This window comes from Stegostoma tigrinum, chromosome 5, assembly GCF_030684315.1.
Source record: "Stegostoma tigrinum isolate sSteTig4 chromosome 5, sSteTig4.hap1, whole genome shotgun sequence".
Taxonomy (NCBI): domain Eukaryota; kingdom Metazoa; phylum Chordata; class Chondrichthyes; order Orectolobiformes; family Stegostomatidae; genus Stegostoma; species Stegostoma tigrinum.
The window spans coordinates 85422874-85450548 of NC_081358.1; the positions used below are offsets into that span (position 1 = coordinate 85422874).

General features: G+C 40.9%; 2 protein-coding genes across 3 annotated transcripts in view; one reads left to right on the plus strand and one right to left on the minus strand.

The window, feature by feature from the left end:
* LOC125451622 (transcription factor E2F5-like) overlaps nucleotides 1–13820 on the plus strand; it is a 44825-nt gene extending 31005 nt beyond the window's left edge. Inside the window, exon 9 of the mRNA XM_048528962.2 lies at nucleotides 13605–13820. Within this exon, the coding sequence (XP_048384919.1) occupies nucleotides 13605–13699 (95 nt within the window). The 3' untranslated portion in view covers nucleotides 13700–13820. The remainder of the gene's footprint in view (nucleotides 1–13604) is intronic.
* Nucleotides 13821–14728: 908 nt separating this feature from the next.
* rbis (ribosomal biogenesis factor) lies at nucleotides 14729–27404 on the minus strand. 2 transcript variants are annotated; one of them, XM_048528963.2, is made up of 4 exons: nucleotides 27180–27404; nucleotides 24186–24312; nucleotides 16206–16322; nucleotides 14729–15203 (listed from the first exon to the last, which is right to left on the minus strand). In XM_048528963.2, the coding sequence occupies exons 2-4, from the start codon at nucleotides 24297–24299 to the stop codon at nucleotides 15135–15137; spliced, it is 300 nt and encodes a 99-aa protein (XP_048384920.1). In that variant the 5' UTR covers nucleotides 24300–24312; nucleotides 27180–27404; the 3' UTR covers nucleotides 14729–15134. The 2 variants fall into 2 exon arrangements, with proteins under 2 accessions (XP_048384920.1, XP_048384921.1); XM_048528964.2 differs by lacking the exon at nucleotides 27180–27404 and adding an exon at nucleotides 27134–27168.
* Between the last annotated feature and the right edge of the window lie 271 nt (nucleotides 27405–27675).

A 27675-nucleotide genomic window follows, 5' to 3' on the forward strand; every position in this document is an offset into this window, starting at 1 on the left:
ACTGGTCTCTACTGTGATCATAACACTTTGATCAACAAAAAGAGATAAGTAGAACCTCCATGGTATAACCTCCCTCAAAAAAAAGTGGTCTACACACTAATAGCATATGTGACTATGCATACCTGCATGAGACTGTTATTTTGTAAGCAAATGTGATTTATGCAAATTTGCTGCTGGACTTGAGACAAACCAGCCAATAATACATAATGCTGTGACTTTGTCCACATTTGACATCCTGCAGCTTTACAGAAGAAGATTGTATTTACACTACTAGCTGCTGAGAACATCATAAATTAACTTAGTATCACAGGACTGAAAGAGAATTATGGTACAAGTTGTAAAATCCATGAATGTGTCTAATGGTTTAGTGGTTCCCTGGTGCTCAGCGTCTACAAATGTTCACAATAAATAGCGTTTATATTGTGCTGCAAAAATTAGACCATATGCGTGCAAAATCCATCAAAGTGCTTAGGAAAAGGAAGAGAGGTGACAATAATTTATCTAAGAAATCATAGAAATATTATAGTGCAGTTCACAATGCACACTAGGTTAATACAAAAATGTAGAGTGTAGTTCCATTTATGGAGTTGCTAAACACCTAATCCATTGTGTTGCGCAATTATGATGATGAGCTGACTCTTAATGCAAAGTAAAAATTTTAATTAACATATCAGTCTTCAAGGTTTGAGATCAAATTTTATTTGACAATTTGAGCAACATGTTTGACAATCTTATTCAAACTCCCCCAAACCCACTGCTTTTGTAAAATTCTCTGTCAGATCATCAATCTGCTACAACATGCACTGACATTTCAAAAATACTTCCTTGTTTAAAATGCTTTGATGATGTGGTTCCCATGAAAAGCACTACATCAGTAGTTAATGGTTGTATAATGGCACTGTCATAATGACCAGAGAACATAGGTAAAGTGCGTAAGGTTTAGAAGAGATAAGGAAAAACCTTTTCATCCACAGGGTGGTAGGAATGTAGAATATGCTACTTGTAGATATGATAGAGGCAGAAACACTCACTTAATTATTTAGATGTGTGCTTGTAATGCCAAGGCATATAGGGCTATGGATCAAGTGCTGGAAAATGGGATTAGAATACTTCGCTGGTAGTTTTTGACTGGCACTCATTGTGATGGGCCATGGAACCTTTTTCTGAGCTGTAGATCTCTATCACTGATTAGTGATCAAGAGGCTGACAGTAATGTTTTGGGAACATAGAACAGTACAGCACAGAACAGGCCCTTCAGCCCACGATGTTGTGCCGACCGTTGATCCTCATGTATGCACCCTCAAATTTCTGTGACCATATGCATGTCCAGCAGTCTCTTAAATGACCCCAATGACCTTGCTTCCACAACTGCTGCTGGCAACGCATTCCATGCTCTCACAACTCTCTACCTCTGATGAAGGGTCTAGGCCCGAAACGTCACCTTTTGTGCTCCTGACATGCTGCTTGGCCTGCTGTGTTCATCCAGCCTCACATTTTATTATCTTGGAATCTCCAGCATCTGCAGTTCCCATTATCTCTGTGTAAAGAACCTGCCTCTGACATCCCCTCTATACTTTCCACCAACCAGCTTAAAACTATGACCCTTCGTGATAGCCATTTCTGCCCTGGGAAATAGTCTCTGGCTATCAACTCTATCTATGCCTCTCATTATCCTGTATACCTCAATTAGGTCTCCTCTCCTCCTCCTTTTCTCCAATGAAAAAAGTCTGAGCTCAGTCAACCTCTCTTCATAAGATAAGCCCTCCAGTCCAGGCAGCATCCTGGTAAACCTCCTCTGAACCCTCTCCAAAGCATCCACATCTTTCCTATAATAGGGCGACCAGAACTGGACGCAGTATTCCAAGTGCGGTCTAACCAAAGTTTTATAGAGCTGCAACAAGATCTCACGACTCTTAAACTCAATCCCCCTGTAACATGCTGGTGAAATTTAAATTCATAGTAAATCTGGAATATAAAGCTAGACTCGAACAATGGTAACTATAACAATTATCAATCTATTTTGTATAAAACATATCTAGTTCACTGATTTCTTTTAGGAATAGGAATCTGCCATCATTGGTCCACATGTGTTTCCAGGACCCCAGTACTTTCTTTAAGTTTTAACTGCCCTCTGAAATGGCCTAACAATCCACTCAGTTCAGTGCAATTTGGGGAAAAAGCGACATCTGATTCTTGGTTCACGTTGCTTCTCTTAAATGTTCATTTCTTATCTGCCTTCTCGTTCTCATCAAAATTGCTCAAACACTTGCTTTTTCTGCAGCCCTGTCTGTTTGACCTGTTTTTTTTTCCAACCACCCTGTTCAGAGATGTTATTGCACACCTCTAGAACAGGTGGGTCTTGAACCCAAGTCTCCGGGCCTAGAATAAGGGACACTACCACTGCATCACAAGAAGGGATGTCTGCTTTTTTTTTGATTCAGACACTTTCTATTCATTTCACCTTTTAAATATTTTAAAAGCTGCTGCCTTACCAGAGTGAATAAAGTATTACGGGCAACTGACATCAATTGCTCGTAATTTTCAGTCTTGGTTGGATCTCCAATATCAAATTCTTGTTGGATATTTCCTTATTAGAAGTCTGCCTCTATATAATTATTTGATTGTGTAGACCAAGGGTGGCCCAAACATTGACATTTTTGGACTAGTTAGAAATCTAAAACATTTGGGCACATTTACAACTCTTTCAAGAGGCAGACTTTTTACTAATAGGAACTACCCAATTATAAAACAATGAGATAATTTGCCTTAAACTGTAATATGTGATCAATGCCCATTTATTTTATAGTAATCTAAAAGGCAATGAGCACAATTACAGAGGTACTCTTCAGACCACTTGCCTGTTTTAAACTGTGTAAGTTTAGGATAAAGTTTTCCTTTTTCAGGTGTCACTTGCATACTCGGTTTCACATACCATAAGCAGACATTTCCTTCCAGCATCAGAAATCCAATGATGGGACCGTTTTCTGGTCCTGGCCTTGTTCCAAGATTGGACTTGTAGATACAACTATTTTTAAATAGTGGGCAACTGTGAAAATGGAAATTGAATTGAAGAAGTGTGGTTCCTCTTTAAACTTCCACAGCACCTTTTACTGTGACTGCCTTTTACAGCAGAAAATATGAGCTCCAGAGACCCTGAAGGGAAAGAGAGCTGGGACTTGATGTAGGGCTGCCTCTCAACTCTCTGATGCTAACATTAAGGGCTTCTGAGAGGCTATGAGGGGAAAAGGTTACATGTTGCTTTCCAGTGGATAAAAGAAGCTATCCCTCCCACCAGTTTCCCAAAAAATCAAAGTAACTTTACTGCAGGTAGCCGAGATAGCGGCATAAGTTCATAAGAATTGGTTGCAGAGTTGAAGAATGTTCAATTATCTTCTACCTCGGTCAAGGTGAATGCAATGCCAGAGTTTCAGACCAGGACTTTGAATATTCGACTTCAAGTGGACATAGCTGAGAAACCAGTGTGTCGTCATGCTTCCAAATGTGCATTAAGCATGCCAGGGACTTGCTGAAACTTCAGCAAGCCTCATAGCCAACAGTGAGACATGCAGTTAATCTCAATCAATCAATGGCATTGGTTGCAGAGTTAACAGTAAGCTAACTGAGCATTGCAATATTTTATACTTGGAGAAGCATTCAGCGCAAAAAAAGTGAAAGACTGACTGTGAGTAAGAATTCCCTGCCTCCACATTGGGAAGAGGGACAGCTGTAATCTGGCAGGGAAGAAGGTGCACACTGGTGAAAAGACAGTGCAATCAATTGATAAAAATGGGTGTTATCCAATCCTCCATCTGACAGCATGCCATAAATGAAGCTTCTCCTCAAAGCCTAGTTTCAATGTCATTTCGTGACTCCCACAGATTCTGATGTGGTGGAGGAAAGGCTAGAATCCTGTAACACCACCAGAGCGCAGCAAGAAGTAGCAGAGCAAGATGTGTTTTTTTAAAAATGACTCGTGGGGCATGGGGATTGTTAGCTGGGCAGGTAGAAAAGATCTGCCTTCTTGAACCACAACAGTCCATTTGCTATACGTAGCCCCACAATGCGTTTAGGGAGTGAATTCCAGGATTTTGACCCAGCAACACTGAAGGAATGGAGTGTATTTCTGAGTCAGCTTGGTGAGTGGTTTGGAGGGGAACCTGCAGGTGGTGGTGTTCTCACGTATCTGGTACCTTGTTCTTGTAGATGGAAGTGGTTGTGGGTTTGGAAGATTCTTACTAAATTCTTTGCTGAATTTTGAAGTGCTTCTTTTAGAAGGTACAGTAAGATAAAGAACTATGGGTGCTAGAGTTCTGAAACACAACAAAAAATGGAAATTGCTATTGGAAGTGAACAGGACTGGTAGCATCTGTGGAGGAAAAGTAGAGTTAATATTTTAAGTTCAAAGAAATTTTCTTCTCATTCTCACTTCTGAATCGTTGCCCTGTTCCTGAGACTGTGCACTCAAGTTTTTCATTCCCCACCAATATTGAGCCTTTTCAAAACTGACATCTACTCCAAACATGTGTATCACCACTGTCATTGACTGATCCAGGCTGAAATCAAATGGGCATTCTCTACTTACCCACGCACTGCAAGCCGCTCTCCATGAAACTGGCCATTCACTCAGGGGAAGAGCTCCTGAATACAAAATTCTAAGCCTTGCACCACATAACCCAACTTCAAGGAATTCCATCATGTGGGCTGCTGGCCCAGGTAGTACTTCCTTTCTTGTGACTCCTCTGACTATTTATAGTCCAGCATTATCTATCATATGCCAATGGAAACTGTCTTTCCCAGATGACAACTTCATAGGATTTCTCCACATCATCTTCATCCAATGCCACCCTATCTCACTGGGCACGAGGACTCACTGATGTAAGTTTATCTGCATAGTCCTTTTGTAAGACATGATGGTGCCTTCTCAAATGCCCTCTGAAATGGCATAACCAACCACAATACTCTCTCAAAAGGATACGGAACTGATAGCTGGGAAAAAATGATATTTCTGCTGATAATGGGGGATGGTGTGAAAGGACTGAGTGGATAGGTAGATGGGGAGCCCCGAGAGATTAAGGAATAGATGGACAACGGGATTGTTGATAGTAAGCCAGGGAAGAAGTCTTGTCATTTGCACTGATGTCCTGGGCTCTCCCATCATTGAGGATGGGGGTATTTGTGAAGCCTTCTCCTCCAGTGAGTTGTTTAATTGTTCACTCCTATTCACAAATAGATGTGGCAGAAGTACAGAAATTTAAATTTGATCTGTTAGTGTGGGTTTGCTTAGTCTATCACTTGCTGCTTATTCTGTTTGGTATGCAGATAGTCCTGTTTTGCAACTTCAGTTTTAATTATCCCTGGTGTTGCTTCTGCACTGTTCATTGAAACAGAGTTGATTTCCTAGCTTGATGGTAATGGTAGAGTGGGGTTATGCCATGCCATGCCATGGGGTTGAAGATTATGTTGGAGTCCATTTCTGCTGCTGCTAATGGTCCACAGCACCTCATGGATGCCCAGTCCTCAGTTGCTAGATCTGTTTGAAGTCTATCCCATTTAGCACAGTGACAGTGCCACATTACAATGATCATACTTTACAATATGTTAAGGCATGACTGTTTCCACAAGGAATGTACTGTGGTCACTCCTACTGATACTGTCATGGACAAATACATCTGTAGCAGGAACATTGGTGAGGATGAGGTCAAATATGTTTTCCCTCTTGCTGGTTCCTTCACCAGCTGCTCAGACACAGTGTAGCAGCTTTAGGATGTGACCATCTTGATCAGTAGCACTACTGCCAAGCCACTCTTGGGTTGGATGTTGAAATCTCCCATGCAGAGTACATTCTGCGCCCTTGTCATCCTCAGAACTTCCTCCAACTGTTCAACATAAATCGTGCACAAAGTCAACAGCTGAGGGAGGACAATACATAGTAATCAGCAGGAGGTTCCTTGTCCATGTTTGACCTGATGCTGTGAAAATTCATGGTGTCCGGAATCAACGTAAAAGGACTCCCAGGCAAATTCCTCCCAGTTGTATATCACTTTACCACCATTTCTGCTGGGTCTTTCCTGCTGCTGGGAAAGGACACATCCAGGAATGGTGATTGTGGTATCTAGGACATTGTAAGGTATTTTTCTGTGAGAATGATGATGACAGGCTGCTGCTTGACCTGTCTATGAAACAGCTGTCCCAATTTTTGCATGTTAGCAAGATATTCTTTGTAGGGTCAACAAGGCTAATTTTGCTGTGGTCTTTCGGTACCTTGGTTGTTGCTAGGTGCCCCATCCAATTTCATTCCTTTTGATATAATAGTGTGGCTTGTTATGCCATTTGAGAAGGTACTATCATGTCTTACAAAAGGACTATGCAGATAAACTTACGTCAGTGGGTCCTCATGTCCAATGAGATAGGGTGGCATTGGATGAAGAGGATGCGCAGAAGTCCTAAGAAGTTGTTGTCTGGGAAAGATAGTTTCCATTGGCATATGATAGATAATGCTGGACTGTAGAGAGTCAGATGAGCCACAAGAAAGGAAGCACTACCTGGCCCAGCAGCACACACGATGGAATTCCTTGAAGTTGGGCTATGTGGTGCAAGGCTTGGAATTTTGTATTCACGAGCTCTTCCCCTAAGTGAATGGCCAGTTTCATGGAGGGCTGCCTTCAGTGCATGGATATGTAGAGAATGTCCATTTGACCTCAGCCTGGACCAATCAATGACAGCAGTGACATGCGTCTATTCCAAACGTCAGTTTTGAAAAGGCTCAATATTGGTGGGGAACGCAAAACTTGAGTGCACAGTCTCAGGAAGAGGGCAACAATTCAGAAATGAGATGAGAAGAAAATTTCTTCCCACAAAAAATTGTGAATCTTTGGAGTTCTGTACTGCAACAGGTTGGGGATGCTTCAGCATTAACCATTTTCAAGACTGGGATAGTCTTTTAGGAAATTGAGATATGGAGAGCAGGCAGCAAAATAGAATTTAAGGCCGACATCAGCATGATCTAATTAAATAGCAGAGAAGGCATGCAAGTCATATTACCTTGTATTTTGCGAAAGCCAGTTCAACCATCCAAAGTGAGTCCCTGAAACTGAGCTGAGCATAGTGGACACTAAGGGTCGTATCCATCATATATACTATCACTATCAGCTTCTTCAGGGACATCTTAGGTGGTGTGGAGGTTGTCCCTAATCAATGCCAGCATAGTACATTATGGATATACCCCCATGCAACTTCCAAAGTGGATGACCAGCACATACACCTCAGTCACAAGCAGAGATTCCTGACATTGCATTCAGGGCACAGTGGAAGTATATAGAAATGGGTGTGTGAACCTCACTGGGTTGGTCAAAACATGGAGTTCACCACTGGGTTTGATTCACCGACAAACATAGATTCTCTCTTTCAACATTAGGACTATCCTTAAAACTGGACATTATGGATTTATAACCCGTACAAAATATTTTTAAACACTTATCTAACCATGTTAACGGGTGTGATGTGTTGTGCTTCAGCTCATTTATTTTACAAATTGATTGATACATGGAATAGCTTCCATCCAGGTTAGTATTAAATCAAATATCTCCTTTAAAGTGGATTGAACTGTTATATGAACAGGATTGGATAGTTGTGCTTTAAAAATAAATCTATGAATTAGACAAATTGCAAGGCATCATTAGTGAGAAAGGTTATGTTCATTATTGGCAGAATGTTCATTTGAAAGTTCTATTTGTGTTTTAATGCCTCCTTCAGGAAATTTAAAGGGGCACATACAAATGGTAAATTGTACATAAGACAATAAGAAATAGGAACAGAAGTTCACCCATTTGGTCCTTAGAGCCTGCTCCACGATTCAATTGGACCATGACTGAACTGACATTCCTCACATTCACTTTCCTGCCCTTTCCCATTAACCCCAATTCCCTCACTGATCAATATATACACAAAGGGATTCACAACTCTCTGTGGCATGGAGTTCCAAATACTCCAAACCCTCTAAGAGAAGAAATTCCTCACCATATCAGTCTTAGGTTTGCACCCCTTTAGACTGAGACTATGCCCTGTGATACCAGACTCTCTCATGAGTGAAAACATGCTTTCAACATTTAACCCATCATCAAGCCTGTTAAGAGTTATTTCTGCTTCACTAAGATCACCTTTCATTCTCTAAATTCCAGTGAGTAGAGTCCTGACTCTCCCACACACAAGATGATCCAAGTGACCTCTGAACTGCCTGCTATGAAATATTTCTTTAGATAAGGAAACCCAAACTGCTCACCATACACCAGATGTAGTCTCACTAGCACCTTGTACAGTTGTAGTAAGTCTGCCTGGCTCATACTTCAACCCCCTCAAAATAAGGGCAAACATTTCATTTCCTTTCCTGGTTACCTGCTACTCCTGTGTGCAAGCTTTCTATGCACCATGTATAAGTATTCCTAACTTCCTGTGTTACAACTTTCTTGCAGATTTTCTCCATTTAAATATTCTATTCTTTTTGAAGGGAGAACAAATGAACAACTTTGCATTTTCTCACATTAGACACCATTTGCAAACTCCTTGCCCACATAACACATCAGTTCTCTCTGTAAACTGCCATCCTCTCACAACCTGCCTTTCCATCTATTTGGTATCGTCTGCAAATTTGGCTACAGTATATTCACTTCGTTCCTCCAAATCACCAATATATATCATAAATAGTTGTGGTCCCAACGTTGACCCCTATGGAACCTGGTCATGGGTCACCAACCTGAAGAACTATTTATTCCTGCTTGCCATTTTCTACCCATTAGCCAATCCTCTACTCATGCCAATACACTACTTCCAACACCAGGGGTTCTAATCATATGATTTAGCCTTTTGAGATACCCTGTCAAACAACATCTGGAAGCCCAAATACAACACATCCACCAGTTCTCCTATTTCTACTCTGGTTGAGACTTCCTTGAAAAACATGTATAAATTAGACACAGTTTCCCTTTTATTAAGCCATACCGACTTGACTTGCTCTATTATGATTTTCCAAACATTCTGCTATTAATCCCTTAATAATCAACCTAACACTATTCCAACAGTAGATGTTAAACTAATCAGTCTAATTACCAGACTTTTGCCTCCCTCCTTTTGAATACGGGTGTCACATTAGCTGTTTTCCAATCCTCTGATACTTCTTCAGACTCCAAGGATTTTTTGAAAAATTACAACCAATGCATCTACAGCTATCTCTTCTAGGATCCTAAAATGCAAGTCATCAGGGCCTGAGGTTTAGCCTTTAGCCTCATTAGCTTGTTCAATACTACTTCTTCAGTGTCTGATGATGGTACTTACTTCATCACCTGTATTTTTTATATTGTCTATTTCCTGCTTAAACAAGTTAGACAACTCAAACAAGAATGTTATTAAATGAATTTCCCAGGTGTCCCACAATACCAGAAGGGGTCAAATCACTATCAACGCATGCCAGTACCAATGCACAGTCTTAGCTTTATCGGGAAACAAATTACGATCACCTTCAATGTATATTTTAGAAATTAAAAAAGTTAATGTCACTGAAGCAGTTCAGTTCTGTACAGTAACAAATGAAGAAATAAACATTGGAGTTTGACTCTATCCAAAGAAAACCAAAGGCATTTCTTACATGTTCAAGATTACATTTACACATATTTGAGGCATCGAGAGGGTCCGATAACTGAATGGACTCCCATTTAACTTTGGCAGAAAGATCTTGGACGGTGGCATTTCCCCACCATACCTTGGTGGCAGCTGCCCTAAACTTGGTGTCCCTCAGCACATAGTCCTGGGCCTTGAAATGTGCTATATTACATCACTTGGTCAAGGCCAACTCCTTGACCTGGAAGGCCAGCAAGTTTTGAGTGGAACAAAGAGTGTCTTTCATTGAGTTGGAAGTCCTCCACGCAGTCGGTTTGTCTTGGTATGCATCCCAGGGAACAGACCACAGAGCACAGAGTCCTGTGTCACAGAGTTGCTCAGGACGAACCTCGACAAATATCACTGCATCTTTCTCCAGACTTCCTTTGTAAAGGCACAGTGTGACAGTCCAGGTAACTCACCTCCCTTCCTGATATGTTGCAGTATTTGTAGCTCAGACTCCAGCTGAGTTCCTTAGGCAACCAATATTTGCTACAGATGTCACTATGAATCACAATGGGTTCCATCAGCTCCCACATTACATGCAGGTATAACACATTGCCCAGCCTTCCATCTCTATTATTTAATTTTTAATTTAAAAAAATTCCTACTGGTCTTTTAGTTTGTGATCTGTAAATATTTCTCCTATTTGCCTTCAATCTCTAAGTCAACTATATAATCAAATTAGGAGCTATTATCAATGAATTTACAGAATTTCTGTGACATCACTGTTCACTTTGTGCTGGCTGCCAATTTATCCTATTTTTTGAAAAAAAACTTACCAACCATTTGCAAGCAAAACGCAGCTCTTCCCTTTTGCACTCTAAAGAGCATGTCGCCTCTTAAATGGGCATCCAGAAATACTGTGGGCAGAATATTCCAATCTGGTGAAGGTACATTGGTGACAGGGTGATCAGAAAGTTTGAAGCAAAATTAAACACTTTAAGGCAGCTCCCTGATGGATTCAGGAGATTCATGCAGGATTCAAAAGAGTTTGAAGGTCAAGACTGGCAAGCCTCAGGCTGTAGCCTAAACACTAGATGGCACCACAGAAAGTGAAAACTTAAAAATGGTGCATGAAGGTATAGAAGTAAGTAAACACCCATTAAAAATGTATAATTAAATACTTAAAATTTTAGGATTGCATCTATACATACAAGTTCGGAGCAGAGGCCGCCATTTGGCTTCTCAACCACATTCCATTATTCAATAAAATTGGCCTCAAGGCCACATTTCCATCTATGCCTTGCCAATAAATTTTCACCGCCTTTCTTACCAAAAAAAAATGTATCCATCTCTGCCAGAAAAACAAAGATTCTACTTCCACCACCTTTGAGGAAACATTTCACAGACTTGAAAACCTTTAGAACTAAAAAAATTGCCTTATTCACATCTTAAATAGACAACCTCTTACTTTTAAGCAGTGACTCCTGGTGGCAGAATCTAAAACTAGAAGAATCATCCATATAAAAGAAACTTGAACACATCACCTTGTTTTGAACATTATATTTAAATGTCAGGCCTGAATAGGGAAGATCCAATTCACTAGACAATTAAAAAGACCATGAACAGTTTTGGGCGCATTATTTAAATAGTCAGAAACTAATCAAACTAATTTACTTAAGTATAACCACATTACAAAGTGAAAAAGTGAGGTTCTGTTGTGGCACTTACTTATCAACTGCATCTTCAAATATAAATCTAGAATATCGGTTTTCAAATAATGTTCCAATTTCTCTAAATTGTTAAGAACAAATGCAAACATGGCACATTAAATAAACAGTTGTTTTCCATGTCAAGGGTGTGGTTTTAAATGTTACGCATGCCAAATTGTAGTGATAGCATTATCTCATTTGAGGTTTTAAAAACATTGGTAATGATACATGTTCTGAACAGATGGAAATACTCCCTCTTACAGTATTTTCACACCCTCCCCTCCTTTTCACGTTGACATATTTACCACAGATACATTTCCCTAGTATAAGCTCAACAATAGCAATGGTGTCAAAATAATTTCCTCCGCTTCTGGGTGCAGAATTAACATAGTGCAGAGGTCATATGCATCACTTTCCATGACATGCCTTAGCGGTTTTATAACGGTCTCTTGGTCTTTGGTTTCTTGTTCCTGGCACCATTGTGTGCACAGCCAGGAAAACATAACATTGCTGAAACATACTTAAACCTCAACCAGTTCATACTCATGAAGCATACAATCATATTATGAAGGTTAAGCTACATTGAAAATGGCATTGTTGAAGTGCCACACTTTAAACACTCAAGATATCAAATCTAAAACACCCCAGAACAAAACTGGGTGTAACTTAATCTTCGCACTTTGGCTGACAGAGCCTTGGTTGGTCACCTGAGGTTTTGACTTTCACACCTCAAGACTAAACAAACCTTACAGCAGCCACTTCGTTAATCATGTAATGAATATCTTTAGCATTTTCCCAATAAACAGATTAATTTTAAGTAAGGGGCGGCACGGTGGCTCAGTGTTTAGCACTGCAGCCTCACAGCGCCAGTGACCCAGGTTAGATTCCAGCCTCAGGCAACTGTCTGTGCGGAGTTTGCACATTCTCCCTGTGTCTGCGTGTTTCCTCCCACAGTCCAAAGATGTGAAGGCTAGGTGGATTGGCCATGCTAAATTGCCCATAGTGTGCAGGGGTGTGTGGGCTATAGGGGAATGGGTTTGGGTGGGATGCTCCAAAAGGGCAGTCATTCCTCAATTATTGTTATTGTATTTGTAAATCTTCTATTTTAATATTAGGTTTCCCATGTCTCCAGGGATTACTGAACTTTCTGGGAGGTGTTTACCTATTCCCTGAAAAGTGGTGACAAAAGGCTTTTTTCACCAGCAATTAAAACCCAGGATTCAGAAATTCTGGACTGATGACATTGAAGAAATTAGATCAACTTTTTTAAAATGAAGTTACCAGTCAGCCCAGTTGTTGTTGTTGAAGTCACCAATTACACTTACGTGTCACTTTCCAATTTGTGAAACGTTCCAGTGGCATGAATCAGTTAGTGTATGCACAAGAATAAAAGTAATTAGGAGCAGGAGTAGGTAAGTTGGCACCTTGAGCCTACTCCATAATTCAATAACAACTGATGTAGAGACAGAAATATGGAATTGACAAGTATTAACTCTTGTTAACTGAAAAGTGACCAAGGCATAGCCCAAGAATTTCACTTTGTAATCTCCAGATCTTTAAAAGTTTCTTCAAGGCCAGAGGTGTAGGAAGAGAATTCCAGCGTCTATGAGTATGATGATAGAAAGCTCTGACACAATTTGAAACAGCAGAGTACATCCGTGCACCTTGATCCCCTACGAAGGTCTCATTTTCAATGTACTCTCTCCTACTATGGTCGATCGAACAGATTGGGACACTGCACCATTTTGTTTCACTGTTTTAAATGACTATTCCACAATTTCCACTTTCCGATTTGTCAAAATATTACATATTGAATGCACTGTTGTTCATTGGCTGTTTAAGTACAACATTAGAATGAACATTGAAATTATGGACCATTATTTCCTATAACAGATGAATGATTGGCATCTGGTGTTAATTGGAAATGTCCTTGCCCATTTATCAAAACATTGCTGATGTTGAGCTGATGTAACATTATGCCGAAGCAACCAGGCATACAAATCTGAATTAGCTGGGCAAACCACAACATATCTCCTTAATTTTACAATCCTGCAACCTGAATAGTTAACAGTGCAAAGACTGAGAAAGAAGTACAAATGAGAATGAGTAAATGTAATACCCAATCAGGTGGAGGATGAAAAATACAGGAGTAGGAAAGAATTGGACTGAGATAAAAAGGAAAACAATGTGACATCCTAAGAAGACATTACAAAGCAAGAGGGCATTTTCTCCTTGTAGAAGAGACTACGAGTAAACAGTTTAACTATTGGCCATCTCACATGTAAAATTCTCTTTCCACAGAGAACATTGGAGAGTGGATCACTGAATATACTCAAGGGCCAGTTACATGCCTGTTTTGCTCAACAAAGAAGTCAACAGCTATGAAGTGGAGTTGACGCTACAAATAGATCATTCATTATTTCACGAATGGCAGAGTAACCTCAAGGCCAAATGGTCTAGAATGCTGCTTCTAAGAATTTCAATGCCCCACAAATTGATTGGCAAGAAGTAACATTTAACACATGACTGGAAGAACTCCAACTAACCCAGGATTAATTATGCAATAAATTGCAACATAGCTTCCAGTATCCTAAAATGACGCCAATCCATCAGTCTTAAAATTATTTCCATATAATGGCAAAGTTCATACAAGAACTGTACTTGAACCAAGAGGTTAATCAAGGAAAAATACAAGGTGAAAATAAACCATTGCAGGTACAGACAGGCTAAGAACAGAGACTAAAAAGAAAGTTGCAAAGGATCATATGAGGAGACAGTCCTGGAATGATCCCAGTTTCTTTCCAGACTTTGTGTAGATCAAGAGAAATTAAAAGGCTACAGAGTGTACATGACTGTGTATGATAGTGATATGTATGGTTACAATTCTACTGTGGTTGTTGCACACATCCTGTATGAGATTGCAAACTAAAAAAAGTGTGTTTATTAACTGTAGCAGTACCACTAAATCAAGGATTGACAAAGAATCTTGTTACAGGACTTACGGATCTGCCTATCGTTAGGATGAAATATTTCTTAGAGCTGCTTCCACCTCAGAAACAAAAGATTGTACAGTATTCTGAGGGCATTGCAGCTCGAGAGGGGAAGCAGCTGCGAGAACTTTCCAGCCGTACATTCTCCTATAGAGAAATCATAATGGATGAAAAATACTTATATTTCACTAGTGTCCCATCATTTCCTGTTGATTATTTCATCTTTTGATTACACTTGTTTAGAAGAGCCTTGAAATTATATTTAAAAGTGGTCTTGCTGAATTTTGTTTACTTCTTCCATTTGAGCAGTTCCATTGTTGGGCTACCAATCACAAAAGAACAATAATCAATTATTGTCTTCCAAGTATAAAATAGATGCTAAAACCAAATGGATTATTGTATAAAGTGAATCATTATCAGTTACAGTAATGTAAATTAGATTTATTTTTCATAATTTATTAATAATATTCAAACTTGTCCCATGTTCACCAATACTATTCAAACCGAAATGCAATGTAGAATAAAAATCTCATTTGCAAATGAAGTTAATTTCCTAAGGATCTGCTCAAGGCATTCTTGTGAATGATCTCCAAACTAGTTTCTTTTATAGAAGATAATGGCATTCTATTGAATTACTCCAATCTGATAAAGAGAATGAAGAATTTTGTGAATTTTTACAAAGAAAAATGACCAATCATTTTTGACTGTGCGCACGTGCTCATGTCCATGTGCATGGCATTGATTTATAGGGTTAAAATTCTCTAGCTTCAATCCCAAAAGGCATTGTCCACCAGAGACTTCTTGTTTTATGTACAAGTCCAGCTAAAGCAGTCTTTGGGCTTCATAATTGAGAAAACAATTGAGTGGTAGCATCCACATTTAGCGCTTCAGCAGGTGGAGGTCTGGGTATCTGAAATATAAAGCAAAACAATACTTTAAATTAATAAGGGCTTCAACAGTTGCAACATATTACAATCAAGCTTGTGTTTAATTGTATATGCAGATTGATACCAAATCCCAATATACTCATCATTTGTAAGCTAATTGATGATTTAAGACCTCTTAAGATTAAGCCCATTTTCTTGTAGGTGCATGCTCTTAAAACTAAAGCAAAGAATTGCAGGTGCTGAAGAGTCACTGGACTCGAAATGTTCACTCTGCTTTCTTCCCACAGATAGTACCTGCTGAGCTTCTTTAGCAATTTGATTTTGCTCATAAAACCACTGGTCCTGAAAGCAGCAGTTAAGAAATAATACAGCACTCTACTGCTTTGTCTGGCAAATATGCCAAGAGTAGCTGAACTGCATTGAATAGCAAGTTCCAATGTTTGATTCCCCTTGTCCTGAGTCAGCTGTTTCTGTAGCTATGACAATAAATCTCAGCAAACCCTGAGTCGAGGAGAGTTTCTAGTCATCAACAACCCCCGCTGAGAGGTGGAGATATGGAAACCTCAGACAAAGAGTTGGAATGAGGTTTAGCCAAATGTTCAACTATATTGCACTGCTCATTTTATAGGTCTGTGCAATGATAAATTGATGTGTACAGTAACACAAAGCTGCTGGTATGTATCCCAGCAAGGACCCATTGCCTTTAGAAAGAGAAGATGGAGAAAGAATAAACACAGCCTATCAAATGGGGGTTTTACATACTGCACAAGACAAGCTGCCATAAAACATCAGACAGGCATGCAAACTAACAAACAAAATTGAAAACTGTGCGAAGTTCAACTCCACAGGAACCAATTTAACTCAATACACTTGGGAAGCTTGTTAAATTTACAAGAAATCTGTCACAAAAATGAAACCAGATAAATCTTAATAATAAATTAAACCATAAACTCAGCTAGACTATTAGCTGCAGGGGTATCCATAAACTGATTTCAGGACGTGCTTAGGATAAAATAAGCAAATACCTGCTGTGATTTCTTTGAAGATACTGATGTATCTTTGGATAGGCTTTGGATCTCTTTTTGCACTTCCGAGAAAGCTTTATTGACTTTATGGACTTTTTCATTATTCACAATGTTAATCTGTTCAGAACAATATAAAAATTTTAATTCCAAACAGTGAGCTGCCCATACACTGCCTGAGCAGTAATTACATTATACGATCAGCGCACACATTAGGTTCAGAAAACGCAAAGCTGGTGACTTTCATAGCCAACTATGAAGTGATTCAAAGCAAAGCTGGCAATCTTATTCAGATCATTATAGAATCCCTACAGTGAGAAAACAGACCATTTGGCCCAACATGTCCACACCAACTCCACAAACAGCATCCCACCCAGGCTTACCCCCCAACCTATCTCTGATGGCTAATCCAACACATGCCTGGATGCTGTGGACAATGCAGCATGCCCAAGCCACCTAACCTGCACATCTTTGGACTGAGGGAGGAAACCAGAGCAACCTGAGGAAACCCAATGCAAAGTCCATGTACACGGTCACCAAGGGTGGAACTGAACCCGGGTCCCTGGCACAGTGAGGCTGCGTGCTAACCACTGAGCCACCGTGCTGCCATTCATTGGCACTTTCTCCACCCACCACCTGTTTTCTTTTATGTCACAAGCTATTTGCTGGACCTCTGCCCTCAGTTGCCTGGAGATATGCCTTTTCTCTTCTGATTGCAGTTGCTGTTTAACACTCAAATGCCATTGCGCTTCCAGTTTATCAGTTCTTGGATCTCCTGATTACTTTCATCAAACCAATCTTGGTGTTTCCCAAACAAACATCTAAAGAACTGTGCATTCTTGTTTCTGATTTATAGATTCCAAAATGCTAGAAAAGCTCAGCAGGTCTGGCAGCATCTGTGGAGAGAAATCAGAGTTAACGTTTCGGGTCGAGTGACCCTTCCTAAGAACTGGAAGCTTGGTGTTTCCTGGTTACATGGCTGACTGGGTTTTTGAAGGCATTGACGGTGGCAGCCATGGGCTGTTGGGATCCTATGACTCCATGTCATCGAGGTTTGCTAGGTTTGTGGAGACGAGCCGATTGTATGAGGCTCTTTTCCATGTCTTTGAGTGCCCCAACGTTGAACTTGTTGTGGCACTGCTTCTGTTGTCTCCGCTGTGGCGGGGTGATATTAAATGTTGATCCTTGTTCACATCAGGCAATGGTCTGTCCAGCAGTCATTGGCTCCTACCCCGTGATGCAGGTAATTGTAACATCTTTCTGGTCCATCGCTCTGACGATGACAGCCAAGTACGTGCCGGTGTTTGCAGTGTGGGTGTTCCACATTGTCTTGTATTTGTCCCTTTGGTGGAACAGGGTGCCAATATTTTGGGAAATTTAAGCTGACAACTCTGGTTGGCTTCTGCAAAGCTTATTACATTAATTTTAAAGGAGAACTGGATACAGAAGAATGCCTTTCACTCCACCACTAACAGCACCCCCCCAACTTATCTGTTTAAAATTGCATGAAATTTAGGTTGATCTAACAATTAAATGTTAAAAAAGGAGGCGATTTCTATTGAAAGTCAAGCAAGAAAATTCATAAATGCTGCATTTAAAATAATTGAATGAAAGGTCTGGATAAAATCACTGAGCCAAATTGTTTTTATTCACTCAAAGACTTGTAAGGAGAATGCAAATTGGAACAATACTGTATTAACATTGCTTAGAAGGCATAAAATTCACTAAGTATACTATTAGCCCAATTCCCACGTACTTGCAATGCACACAAACACTATTTGCTAACACCAAATGCCTGAGTGACATTATTAAATAGCATTAATATGAAATGCAGCATTAACATGCAGTGTGGGAATGAGTCCAAGAAAGGCCTATTTAATCATTAGCATCAAGAGGTCACTGGTCTGGGTCATTCAGTTTCAAACAAAAAAGGGAAGAAAGGATGAACAATCACTAAATTCTAGCATAATACAGGCTATTCTTGAGGTATTGTGGATACAACTCTGTCAACAGTTACTCTATAATGACTGCAACAGTTAATGATGGATTCCATGCTTCAGAAACAGTGAGCTAAGGAAATAATAGGTCTCTTTAAAGATCAGCATGGCCGCTTACGTATGGAGCCACAGGAGACGGGGAGCTTTTCAATGAATAGTTCTCCTTAGTGTTTACTGAGGCGAGAACCATGGAGGCTAAGGAAACAATGGAAACAAGTAGGGATGTTCTGGACTGCATCGGTATTACCAGAGAGGAGGTGCTTGCAGCCTTAAAGTGCACTAAGGTGGATAAATCCCTTGGGCCTGATCAAGTCCATTCTCGGATGTCATGGGAGGCTAGAGAAGAAATTGCAGAGGTCCTTGCAGAGACTTTTCTGCACTTTTAGCTACTGGTGAAGTTCCAGAAGACTGGAGGGTAGGTAATGTTGTCCCATTGTTTAAGAAAAGTAGCAAAGATGAGTCAGGGAATTGCAGGCCAGTCAGCCTGACATCAGTGGTAGGCAAGTTACTGCAGAGGATACCGAGGGACAGGATCAATCAACATTTGGGTAGTCAAGGCCCAGTTAGGGATAGTCTGTGCGGATGCGTGCGCAGGAAGTAATCTCCAACAAATCTTTTAGAGTTTTTCAAAGGGGTAACCAAGATGATAGATAAGGGTAGGGCAGTGGGTGTTGTCTACATGGACTTCAGTAATTCCTCTGACAAGGTCCCACACTGCAGGCTAGTCATGAAGGTTTGGTCACATGGGATCCAGAGAGACAGCTAGCTAATTGGATTCAAAATTAGCTCGTTGGTACGAAGCTGAGGGTAATGGTTAAAGGTTGCTATTCAGACTGGAGACCTGTGACTGATGGTGTGCCACAGGCATAGGGGCTGAGACCGTTGTTATTCATTATTTACATCTGGATGTGAATGTACAAGGCTTGCAATACAAAACTACAAGGTATCGTTGATAGCCAAGAAGGTTATCAAAAATTACAGAGGGATCTTAATCAGATGGGGAAGTGGGCTGAGGATTGGCAAATGCAGTTCAATACAAATAAGGGTGAGGTGTTGCAATGCAATTCATCAATGCTATTTCAACCCATGGACCAGGGTACAATAGCAGTTTTTAATGCTTATTATTTTAAGATGCACATTTAACAGGCTGACTGCAGCCTCTGAGGGAAACAAGGACAGTTTTTTTTCCCCCCCAATTCTGAAAGAGCTTTAACATCAAGAATGCAATTTACATTATCATGGAGGCCTGGGGTGGTGTCAGGAAGGAATGTTCGCATGTTGTTTGGGGGAAATTGTCCCAGATTTTTTTCAAGATTTTCAAGGTTTTGATCTATCAGAGGAGCTCTCAAAAATCAGAGAATATTGTGTTGATCTTGCAGAGGATGTTGAAGAGCTGCTTGCATGCCACTGTGAGGATCTCTACAGCTGACCTACAACAAGTTGTTACTGAGGGGGAAGTAGAAGCTGGAGATGAAGATGAAGTCCAGGATGCAGCTCCATGAGAGCTTTCCACTTCTGTTTTGTCGTCTTCTATCCTGAGGGAAATTGAGAAGCAACTGCAGCTCTTAGAGGACAACAATTACAATGCAGAACGCAGCAGGGTGGCAGTTGTGGAATAAGACCTTATTTGGCACCCTGTAAACAGCTTCTTCAAAAAAGAAGAAGAAAAAAGGACAAAGCAGCAAAAGCTGCATGCCTTTTTAAACAAACCCCTGGGAAACAGTCAGAAGACAATGAACTACAGCCAACCACTTCTGGATTAACTATTAACTATTCCGTCAGCAACCACAACTGCACCCGAAGGTGGTGATGATGACGACACCCTCAGCCCCTGCATTAACAACAGAACAACCTCAAAACCTCCTTCCCCCATTAACTCATCTTGACATTTTTCAAGGTAAGGTGTTACAATTTCTATTTAATAATGAAAGTAAATAAGTATTTATTCAAACTGCTATCCTTTGTGTTAAGCTTTTGAGTGTTTTTTTTGGTTGTCCGCTTCTAGCCCCACTTTTCCCATAGGCCGTTATTTCTATAGCACTACTTTTTGTAACACAACGTTGCACAGGAACATAATTATCGCATCATAGCAGAACTCCCTGTACATGAGATAACAAGGTGTAAAGCTGGATGAACACAGCAGGCCAAGCAGCAGAGGAGCAGGAATATTGCCGTTTTGGGTCCAGACTCTTCTTCAGAAAAGAACGGTCTAGGCCCAAAATGTCAGCCTTCCTGCTCCTCCGATGCTACTTGGCCTGCTGTGTTCATCCAGCTCTACACCTTGTTATCTCAGGTTCTCCAGGACCTGCAGTTCCTACTATCCCTGTATGTGACTCAGGTCAGCTCTGCCAGTTGAAAATCATTCCTTTACAAAACCTCCTACTGCACTGATATTGAAACTTCTCATTCTTTCAAGGGCAGTCATGTTGAATCTTCTAGTTATAAGCTGGTCAAAACTACACTAGATTTGGGTTAGAATCCAATTAATTGCATAACAGTGAAGCGTCTAAAGACACTTAACTAGGGAGAGAGAGTAGGAATGCTGCCCTGTCATTCAATCAAATCATGGCTGATTTATTATTGTATACAATGCCCCAGTGGATCTATTAGGTGATCTATAAACTACTCACGCTCGTGACCTCTCATTGGTTTGAGATAATCAATAGGAAACAAACTGCAGTGAGCCAAACTTCTCTCTCATTATTGGGGCAGCACAATGATTAGCACTGTTGACTCACAGAGTGCCAGGGTCCCAGGTTCGATTCCATCCTTGGGCAATTGTCTGCATGGAGTTGTCCCCGTGTCTGAGTGGGTTTCCTCTGGGTGTTCTGGTTACCTCCCACATCCAAAGATGTGCAGGTTAGATGGATTGGCCACGCTACAGTGCCCAGGGTATCCAGGGATGTACGAACTGGTGGATTTGCCATGGGGAATGCAAGGTTACAAGGATTGGGGGTGGGCGTTGAGGTGGTGGTGGGTTGGATCTGGCTGGGATGCTCTTTGGAAGGCTGGTGTGGACTTGATGGGCCGAACAACTTCCAACCACACTTGTAGGAATTCTATGATTCTACTGTACCAACTTCACCCCTACCAAACAGTGCTACTCCACCAACTTGTTCTAGTTCCCGGTCTTTGTTGAAGTGTCAAATATCCTTTGTTATTCAAATTCCAGCCTTGGTCTCCATGCAATCGCATCTCTGTATATGGCTATCATCAGGTCATATATTTCCCTTTTCATCTCCCGTCCACCAATTCATCCACTTTATTAAGATTGTTAGAATATCAGTCGATAGTTATTCTTCCTGAAGTTGTAACTGCTCTAGGTCATTTGCCATGCTGGCCCAAGGTTTCAGCTCCCAATGAAATGGAGCCATCCCACAACTCAGGTAGCTATTTCTTTTCAGTAATTTTATTGAAGTGATTCCCAAAGCAAAGGACGCTGTCAATTTTGAATACGTCTCGAGGTTTTAGAGTAGATTTGTAGTTTGGGTTGTGGATGTTGTGGTTGGGTGGCTTGCCTGCTGAGCTAGTTCGTTGTTTTCCCACAGATATTTCATTACCCTGCTGGGTAACATCAACAGTGCAGCTTCTGACAAAGCATCGTTGTGTTTTCCTGCCTGTTATTTAAACTCTGGAGTCTGTTGAGCTGGGTTACCTCACTTTCGGTTTTCCGAATATGGGGTCAAGCTCTGGTGTTTGTTGATGGCTTTCTTAGTGGGGTACCAGGCTTGTAGGAATTCCTGTGCTTGTCTCAGCTTTACTTGTCCCAGGATCTTGGTGTTGTCCCATGTCCACATGGATAAGGAGAACCACCAATTCGACTGGGACAACAACATCAAAGCAGAGACAAGCACGGGAATTCCTAGATGCCATGTACTCCACAAAGAAAGCTATCCACAAACACAGAGCTCAATCCCATTTACACTGCAACGGAAAACCGGAAGTGAGGTAATCCAGCTCAACAGACTCCAGGGTTCAAATAACAAGTAGGAAAACACAATGGCACTTCAGAGGCTGCACTGATGTTGTTACCCAGTAGGGTAATGAAACATATGCGGAAAAACAACAAACCAGCTCGGCAAGCCAAACAACCACAACAATTTGAGTACGTTTTCATAATAAAGGTTGAGTTTTTTGAATAGACACATTCCCCCTTGATTTCACTTTAATATCAGAATACTAGAAAGGATTCTGAAAACTATACAAATGATACCCTACAGTATTCTCATCTGTTACAAATATTTTAAATCTCCAAACAACTACAGCAGACAAAACACAGTAACAGGCCATTTAATTCAACTGGTCTATACCAATTATTTTCCACAGCAGCCTCCTCTCACCTAATCCAGCCACATTACTTTCTATTCATTTCTCCTTGAAATGGTTATTGGAATTGTTTATTAAACGCATCTGTAGTACAATGTAGGAGAGTTTTCCCCGAGCTGTCCAAGAGATTCCTGCAGAACTGGGAGGTCTGAAAGTAAAACATCTATAGAGTGGAAAGAAGCACTGTATGTGCCAGAACATTTTCACAAGACTTTTGCAACTTCAGCGGCCGTTTTGCACCTGAGATTGATTAACTAGCAGCCCTTCTGATTCTGTGCTCAGTAAGAAGGAGCGTAAGGTGTCACTGTGGATGACAATGTAGTCTTCAGAGAATGACAATGAAACTGCTTTCTGAAGATTAGCTTCCAGTGCCAGCATTAAGGGACCGAACAAAGTTGCTGGAAAAGCTCAGCACATCTGGCAGCATCTGTGAATGAATACAACGGAGTTAACGTTTCAGGTCTGGTGACTCTTCCTCATGACCCCTTAATGGTCATCATCAGTTTTGTGCTCGGCACCCTTTGCTGTTGCAGAGAAAAGTTTGCTCCTCGAGGGCAGCAGCTTCTCCGAGATCCCTCCTCAGATCACTATAACTTCAGAGCTATTTCTCAGAGACAGCGAACCCAGAGGATTGCTGAATTTTAATTGCAGGGTTCCACTAGATTAATCAAGGTGCTTGAAGTGAGAGCTGAGAATGCCTGCTCTGTAATTCTTGTAGATACATGAGCTTCATCATACTTGGTGCTTTGCTTTGTTTGTAGAAGTCTTATTGGATGCATAAACAGAGGTTCTAACTTCAAAGGATAGTCCTGATCAATCAACCATCTGATTCCATTAGGATGGGTCAAGTACAGTCCTGTAGGACGCAGCTCAGTTTCCAGAATGGCCAGCATCACATCATACTAGCTATACATTAATTTAATAAAAGCCTTCGCTTTTCATTAACTGTGCAGGTTCCTGAATGAGGCTTTCAGTGAGCCATGCAATCTATCTACTGCTTCTTGTGTCTGTGGGAGCCCTAACAGTCAGAGTCTCTGATTCTATTGATGAGGAAATTAACACCATGGTTTCACTGAAGAGAGTCTGAGTTGCTTTCATTATACAATGATGAACTCCAGTTGCTTTAGTGTACTAAAGATCTCCTCCTATCACTAGTGGAAAATTTGATTATATCAGTATTTACTTCCTAAAGCACAGTCTGATAAACAGACTCAATTATTTCTGACCCAAGGTGAACAGATACACTGCGATTTGTAAACTTTAAGTTGAGCAAAAATCACTTCAAAAGTTATCTGCCAGATCATTCAGACAAAAACTCATTCAGCATGGAGCCAAGTATTAGAAAGGCAGTTTCATTTCATCCACCCATAACAAATATCAACACACTACCAGAGATACACAACCATGTTGTTAGATGCCCAAAGCCCAAATGAGATATTAACATATCTGACACTCGACAGAACAACCGTAATTTCTAAGTAAATATCAAATACCTAAGAATTAATATACATCATTTAATTTAAAAAAAAATCAAGGCAGTAAATCAACAAAAGAAAGCCAAAGACATAAATCGCAATCTTGAGGCTCCCATGTGACAGAAGTTTAAAAATGTAGGGGTTAGAAATAATTTATTTCATAATACAGCCAAGTATTTACTAACCTTCTTGAGACTTGTAGTTACAGGTTTGGCTTTGCTTTTGATCTTGAGACTTTTGCTTTTAGCAATTTTGAAGACATCTTTACGTTTCTGTGCCTTTGATTTGTTCTTTGCCATTCTGATAGACTTACTACAAAAGGTAAACAAACAATCCCAGGATCAATCCATTACTGTTTATACTTTCCTAAGAGCCATAACTCGTTATTCGAGGCAATTCCTCCTCCTCACTTAATAAAAGTCTGGCAAAGTTACTTCCCTCTTTTCTGATTAGTTGACACAACTCGTAATCTACCCTCACTTGTGTCCAGAAAGTGTACTAAAACCAACATACTAAGAAATCCATAGAAGCAGAATATCTTTTTTCTCAAATACACTGTGCCAATTCTACCAAATCAGAAACATCATACCTGGAATGAGCCCTAAGGGCAGTGAAATACTGGAAAACTAGTGCTGATATTTCACGAGCTGACTGCATTCCATTTATCATCCAAACAGAACCAACTGATTGGTGTGTGATTTGCTTGCAGATTTACTGAAGGCAGATGGGAATAATCTCAGTCCCTAATTACCGCAGTGCTGAATTATTGTTGAACCTGTTGCTCAGGTTTTGCTAACTATATTGCCAACATTCTATCAGGACTAGACTTTGATTGTCAGTGCAGTATCTCAGCCTGATCTGTTCACCCCTCTGGAACCAAAAAACAATAAAGACAAATCCTTTGACATACAAGTAATAATAGTTATTTCAAAATAATTTAACAGCTGATTGCTGATCAGAACCACATAACTTAGGCTATAAATTATAAACTAATTTAATCAATAGTAATCAGCACCAGAATTTCAATACAGAACCATGAAAATTTTGAAATATTTAAATGACACTCCTCAGTTACAGGGAGATAACAAAGCCAACACAAGGCCCAGCACTGATGTGGGAAGAAGGTGGAAATAGCATCCCAGCACAAACTTTCTTCCTAACCGCTCTTGAATGGCTCTATGCCCCAAGCATTGCAGCAGTTCAAACAGGCAACTCACCATCAGCTTCTCCAGGACAACTGGGAATGGACAATAAGTGCTGGTCTAGCCAGTGACACAAATATCCCATGAAAGTATTTTGTTAAAATTTATCCCTTTCCCCCCCCCAAGTAAGCAATTAATACTCCAATTGCATAGGTGAATAGCAGGACAGCTCTATGCCACAGAGCGCACGTTTTGTTTCAAGTAGATTGCCAAGACAATGCTCATATCTTGGACAGCCACATGCACAGAAAGTGCCATGAGTTGGAGCAGCCAGTGGCCCAAGTGTGGACTGAGAGGAGGAGTTACACTATTGCAGTATTTGTGAGGCTTCCATGAATAGCATATTTCTATTTGTGGCCACCACAGTTTATGCAGGCAGAAAGGTGAATAGGTGAATGCTAGGCCATTCAGTAGCAGACAACACAAGAATTGCAAGAATCTCATGACTGCATTTCACCTTCTAACTGGTATTTAATTTCTGAACAATGGGGACTCCAATCCAGAGACCACTTCTTGGCACCAACCCTGGCTTAGTTGTACACAGCTGGCAGGACTAAAAACGGGAATGCGAGTGTGATGAGGCAGTCTGTAAACAAACTGACAGGCACCTGCAGTCACAGGTTAGAATGTAGATATATGTTACCTCTCCATGCTGATGTCACCAAGTGGTTGCACAGCATTCTAAAAGAAGGCACTGATTGGCCCTTGTTCACAGTTTATAACCGTACCAATAACTTGGTTTGAAATAAGGGAAGAGATCCTACAGACTGGTGATAGGGATCTAAGAATGAGCTGGCTGGATCTCAGAAGTCACAACTTATGGATCACTCCCAGTGTCACAAAATGCTGAACACAGAAATAAAATTGCAAAAGCAGATGAATACATGGAAGAGATTGTGCAGGAGTAAGGGTTTTCAATTCCTGGAACTTTGTGACATGTTCCAAGGGATATATAGGAGCTGGACAAAGTCACAAGTTAATGGAGGTGGAACCAATGCAGATGTAGGTTGGTTTGCACGTACTGTTATAGAGATGTAAACTAAATTGGTGAAGAAATGGGCACCAGGATATAATATGGTAAAGGAATATACAAGCCGCACAAATAATTTTTTAAAAAATCAAAGGTAATAACTCCATTTGGAGTTAAAAACCAAAGAACTGCAGATAAATCAGAAACAAAAAAAAAGTTGCTGGAAAAACTCAGTAGGTCTGGCAGCATCCGTGAAGGAGAAAACAGAGTTAACGTTTCAGGTTTTCTCCTTCACATATGCTTGTCAGACCTGCTGAGCTTTCCCTGCAACCTTGTTTTTGTTCCATTTGGAGTCAGATGGAACGCACTCTTATGCTAACCACATACTTCCTAAGTATGTTGGAAATGCAGTAGCCAATTTGTGCAACACAAGCCTCCAGTGTTCTGACAACACAGTGTGGAGCTGGAGGATCGCAGCAGGCCAGGCAGCATCAGAGGAGCAAGAAAACTGACGTTTCGGGTCGGGACACTTCTGTTTCTGCGCAATGTCTAGGTAACCTTGACTAGGAGGTAAATAATTGTCAAGGTACCCGATCGATTCAGAGGGCAGCAGCATTCTCAGGTTAATACCTGGTTTGAAAGGCAGCAGTGCAGACAGTGATGCACTCGAAATGTCGCACAATCGTGTCCTGGAGGTTTACTTGAAGTCCTACAATGGAGGGAACCCACGATGCTCTGACTGTGAGAAGCAAGTGCGCCATTAACTGAGGCCTGGCTGACAACCGTGAGAAACGGTTAGTTTAACTGGTAACACCACAACATACACGAAGAGAAATTTCCCCCTCTATTAGGAGCTCAAGTAATACTTAAAATAGAATGTTGCACGCTTTCAAGGAAAAGGAAGCTACACCACTTTAACGGCTGTAACTTGCGAGGTAAATTATTCTAACAGTAGGCCTACCCGAGCGGGTGGGTAGATGTTGAGTGCTGCCCCCGTAATGACCTACCGTTAGCCGGAATCGACAAGGACGCGCCACAACCGCCACCGCGTGCTCCACACTCAAACGCCGACAGCGACACAACATCCCAGCCGCGTCACAAACACCGCGCCGCTCACTTCAGAAAGACCCCAGAGCCGGACTGTCCAATCCGCTGCCGGCTGCACACACGAGCAGAGGCCGGAACGCCAGTGCATGAGGGCGCGCTGATTGCTCCTGGTGTGACTCGATTGAATGCGAGCGGCAGTGAATTATCCCACTCAGACCTGTGCACGTACAGATACAGTTCCGCAAAAGAGTCACAATGGACAGGAAACGTTCGCTTAGTTCCTCCAGAGCTGCTGGGTTTCTGCAGCCTTCTCTGTGTTTGCTTCAGATTTCCAGCATCCGCCGTGTTTTGCCTTTTTAATGTCGGGAAATGTTAGCTTCTATTTTTTTTATCCAGTGCTTGTCTCAGACAGACAGGCTGACAAGTTACATCTCCGAATGAGACTTTCTGCAGAGC

Excerpts from the sequence above, each read along its gene's own strand:
- rbis (XM_048528963.2), bottom strand. The coding sequence starts at position 24,299 with ATGGCAAAGAACAAATCAAAGGCACAGAAACGTAAAGATGTCTTCAAA. Across the intron at positions 16,323-24,185 it reads TAACTACAAGTCTCAAGAAG|ATTAACATTGTGAATAATGA; the intron begins GTTAGTAAATAC and ends TGTTCTGAACAG. Across the intron at positions 15,204-16,205 it reads CTTCAAAGAAATCACAGCAG|ATACCCAGACCTCCACCTGC; the intron begins GTATTTGCTTAT and ends TTTATATTTCAG.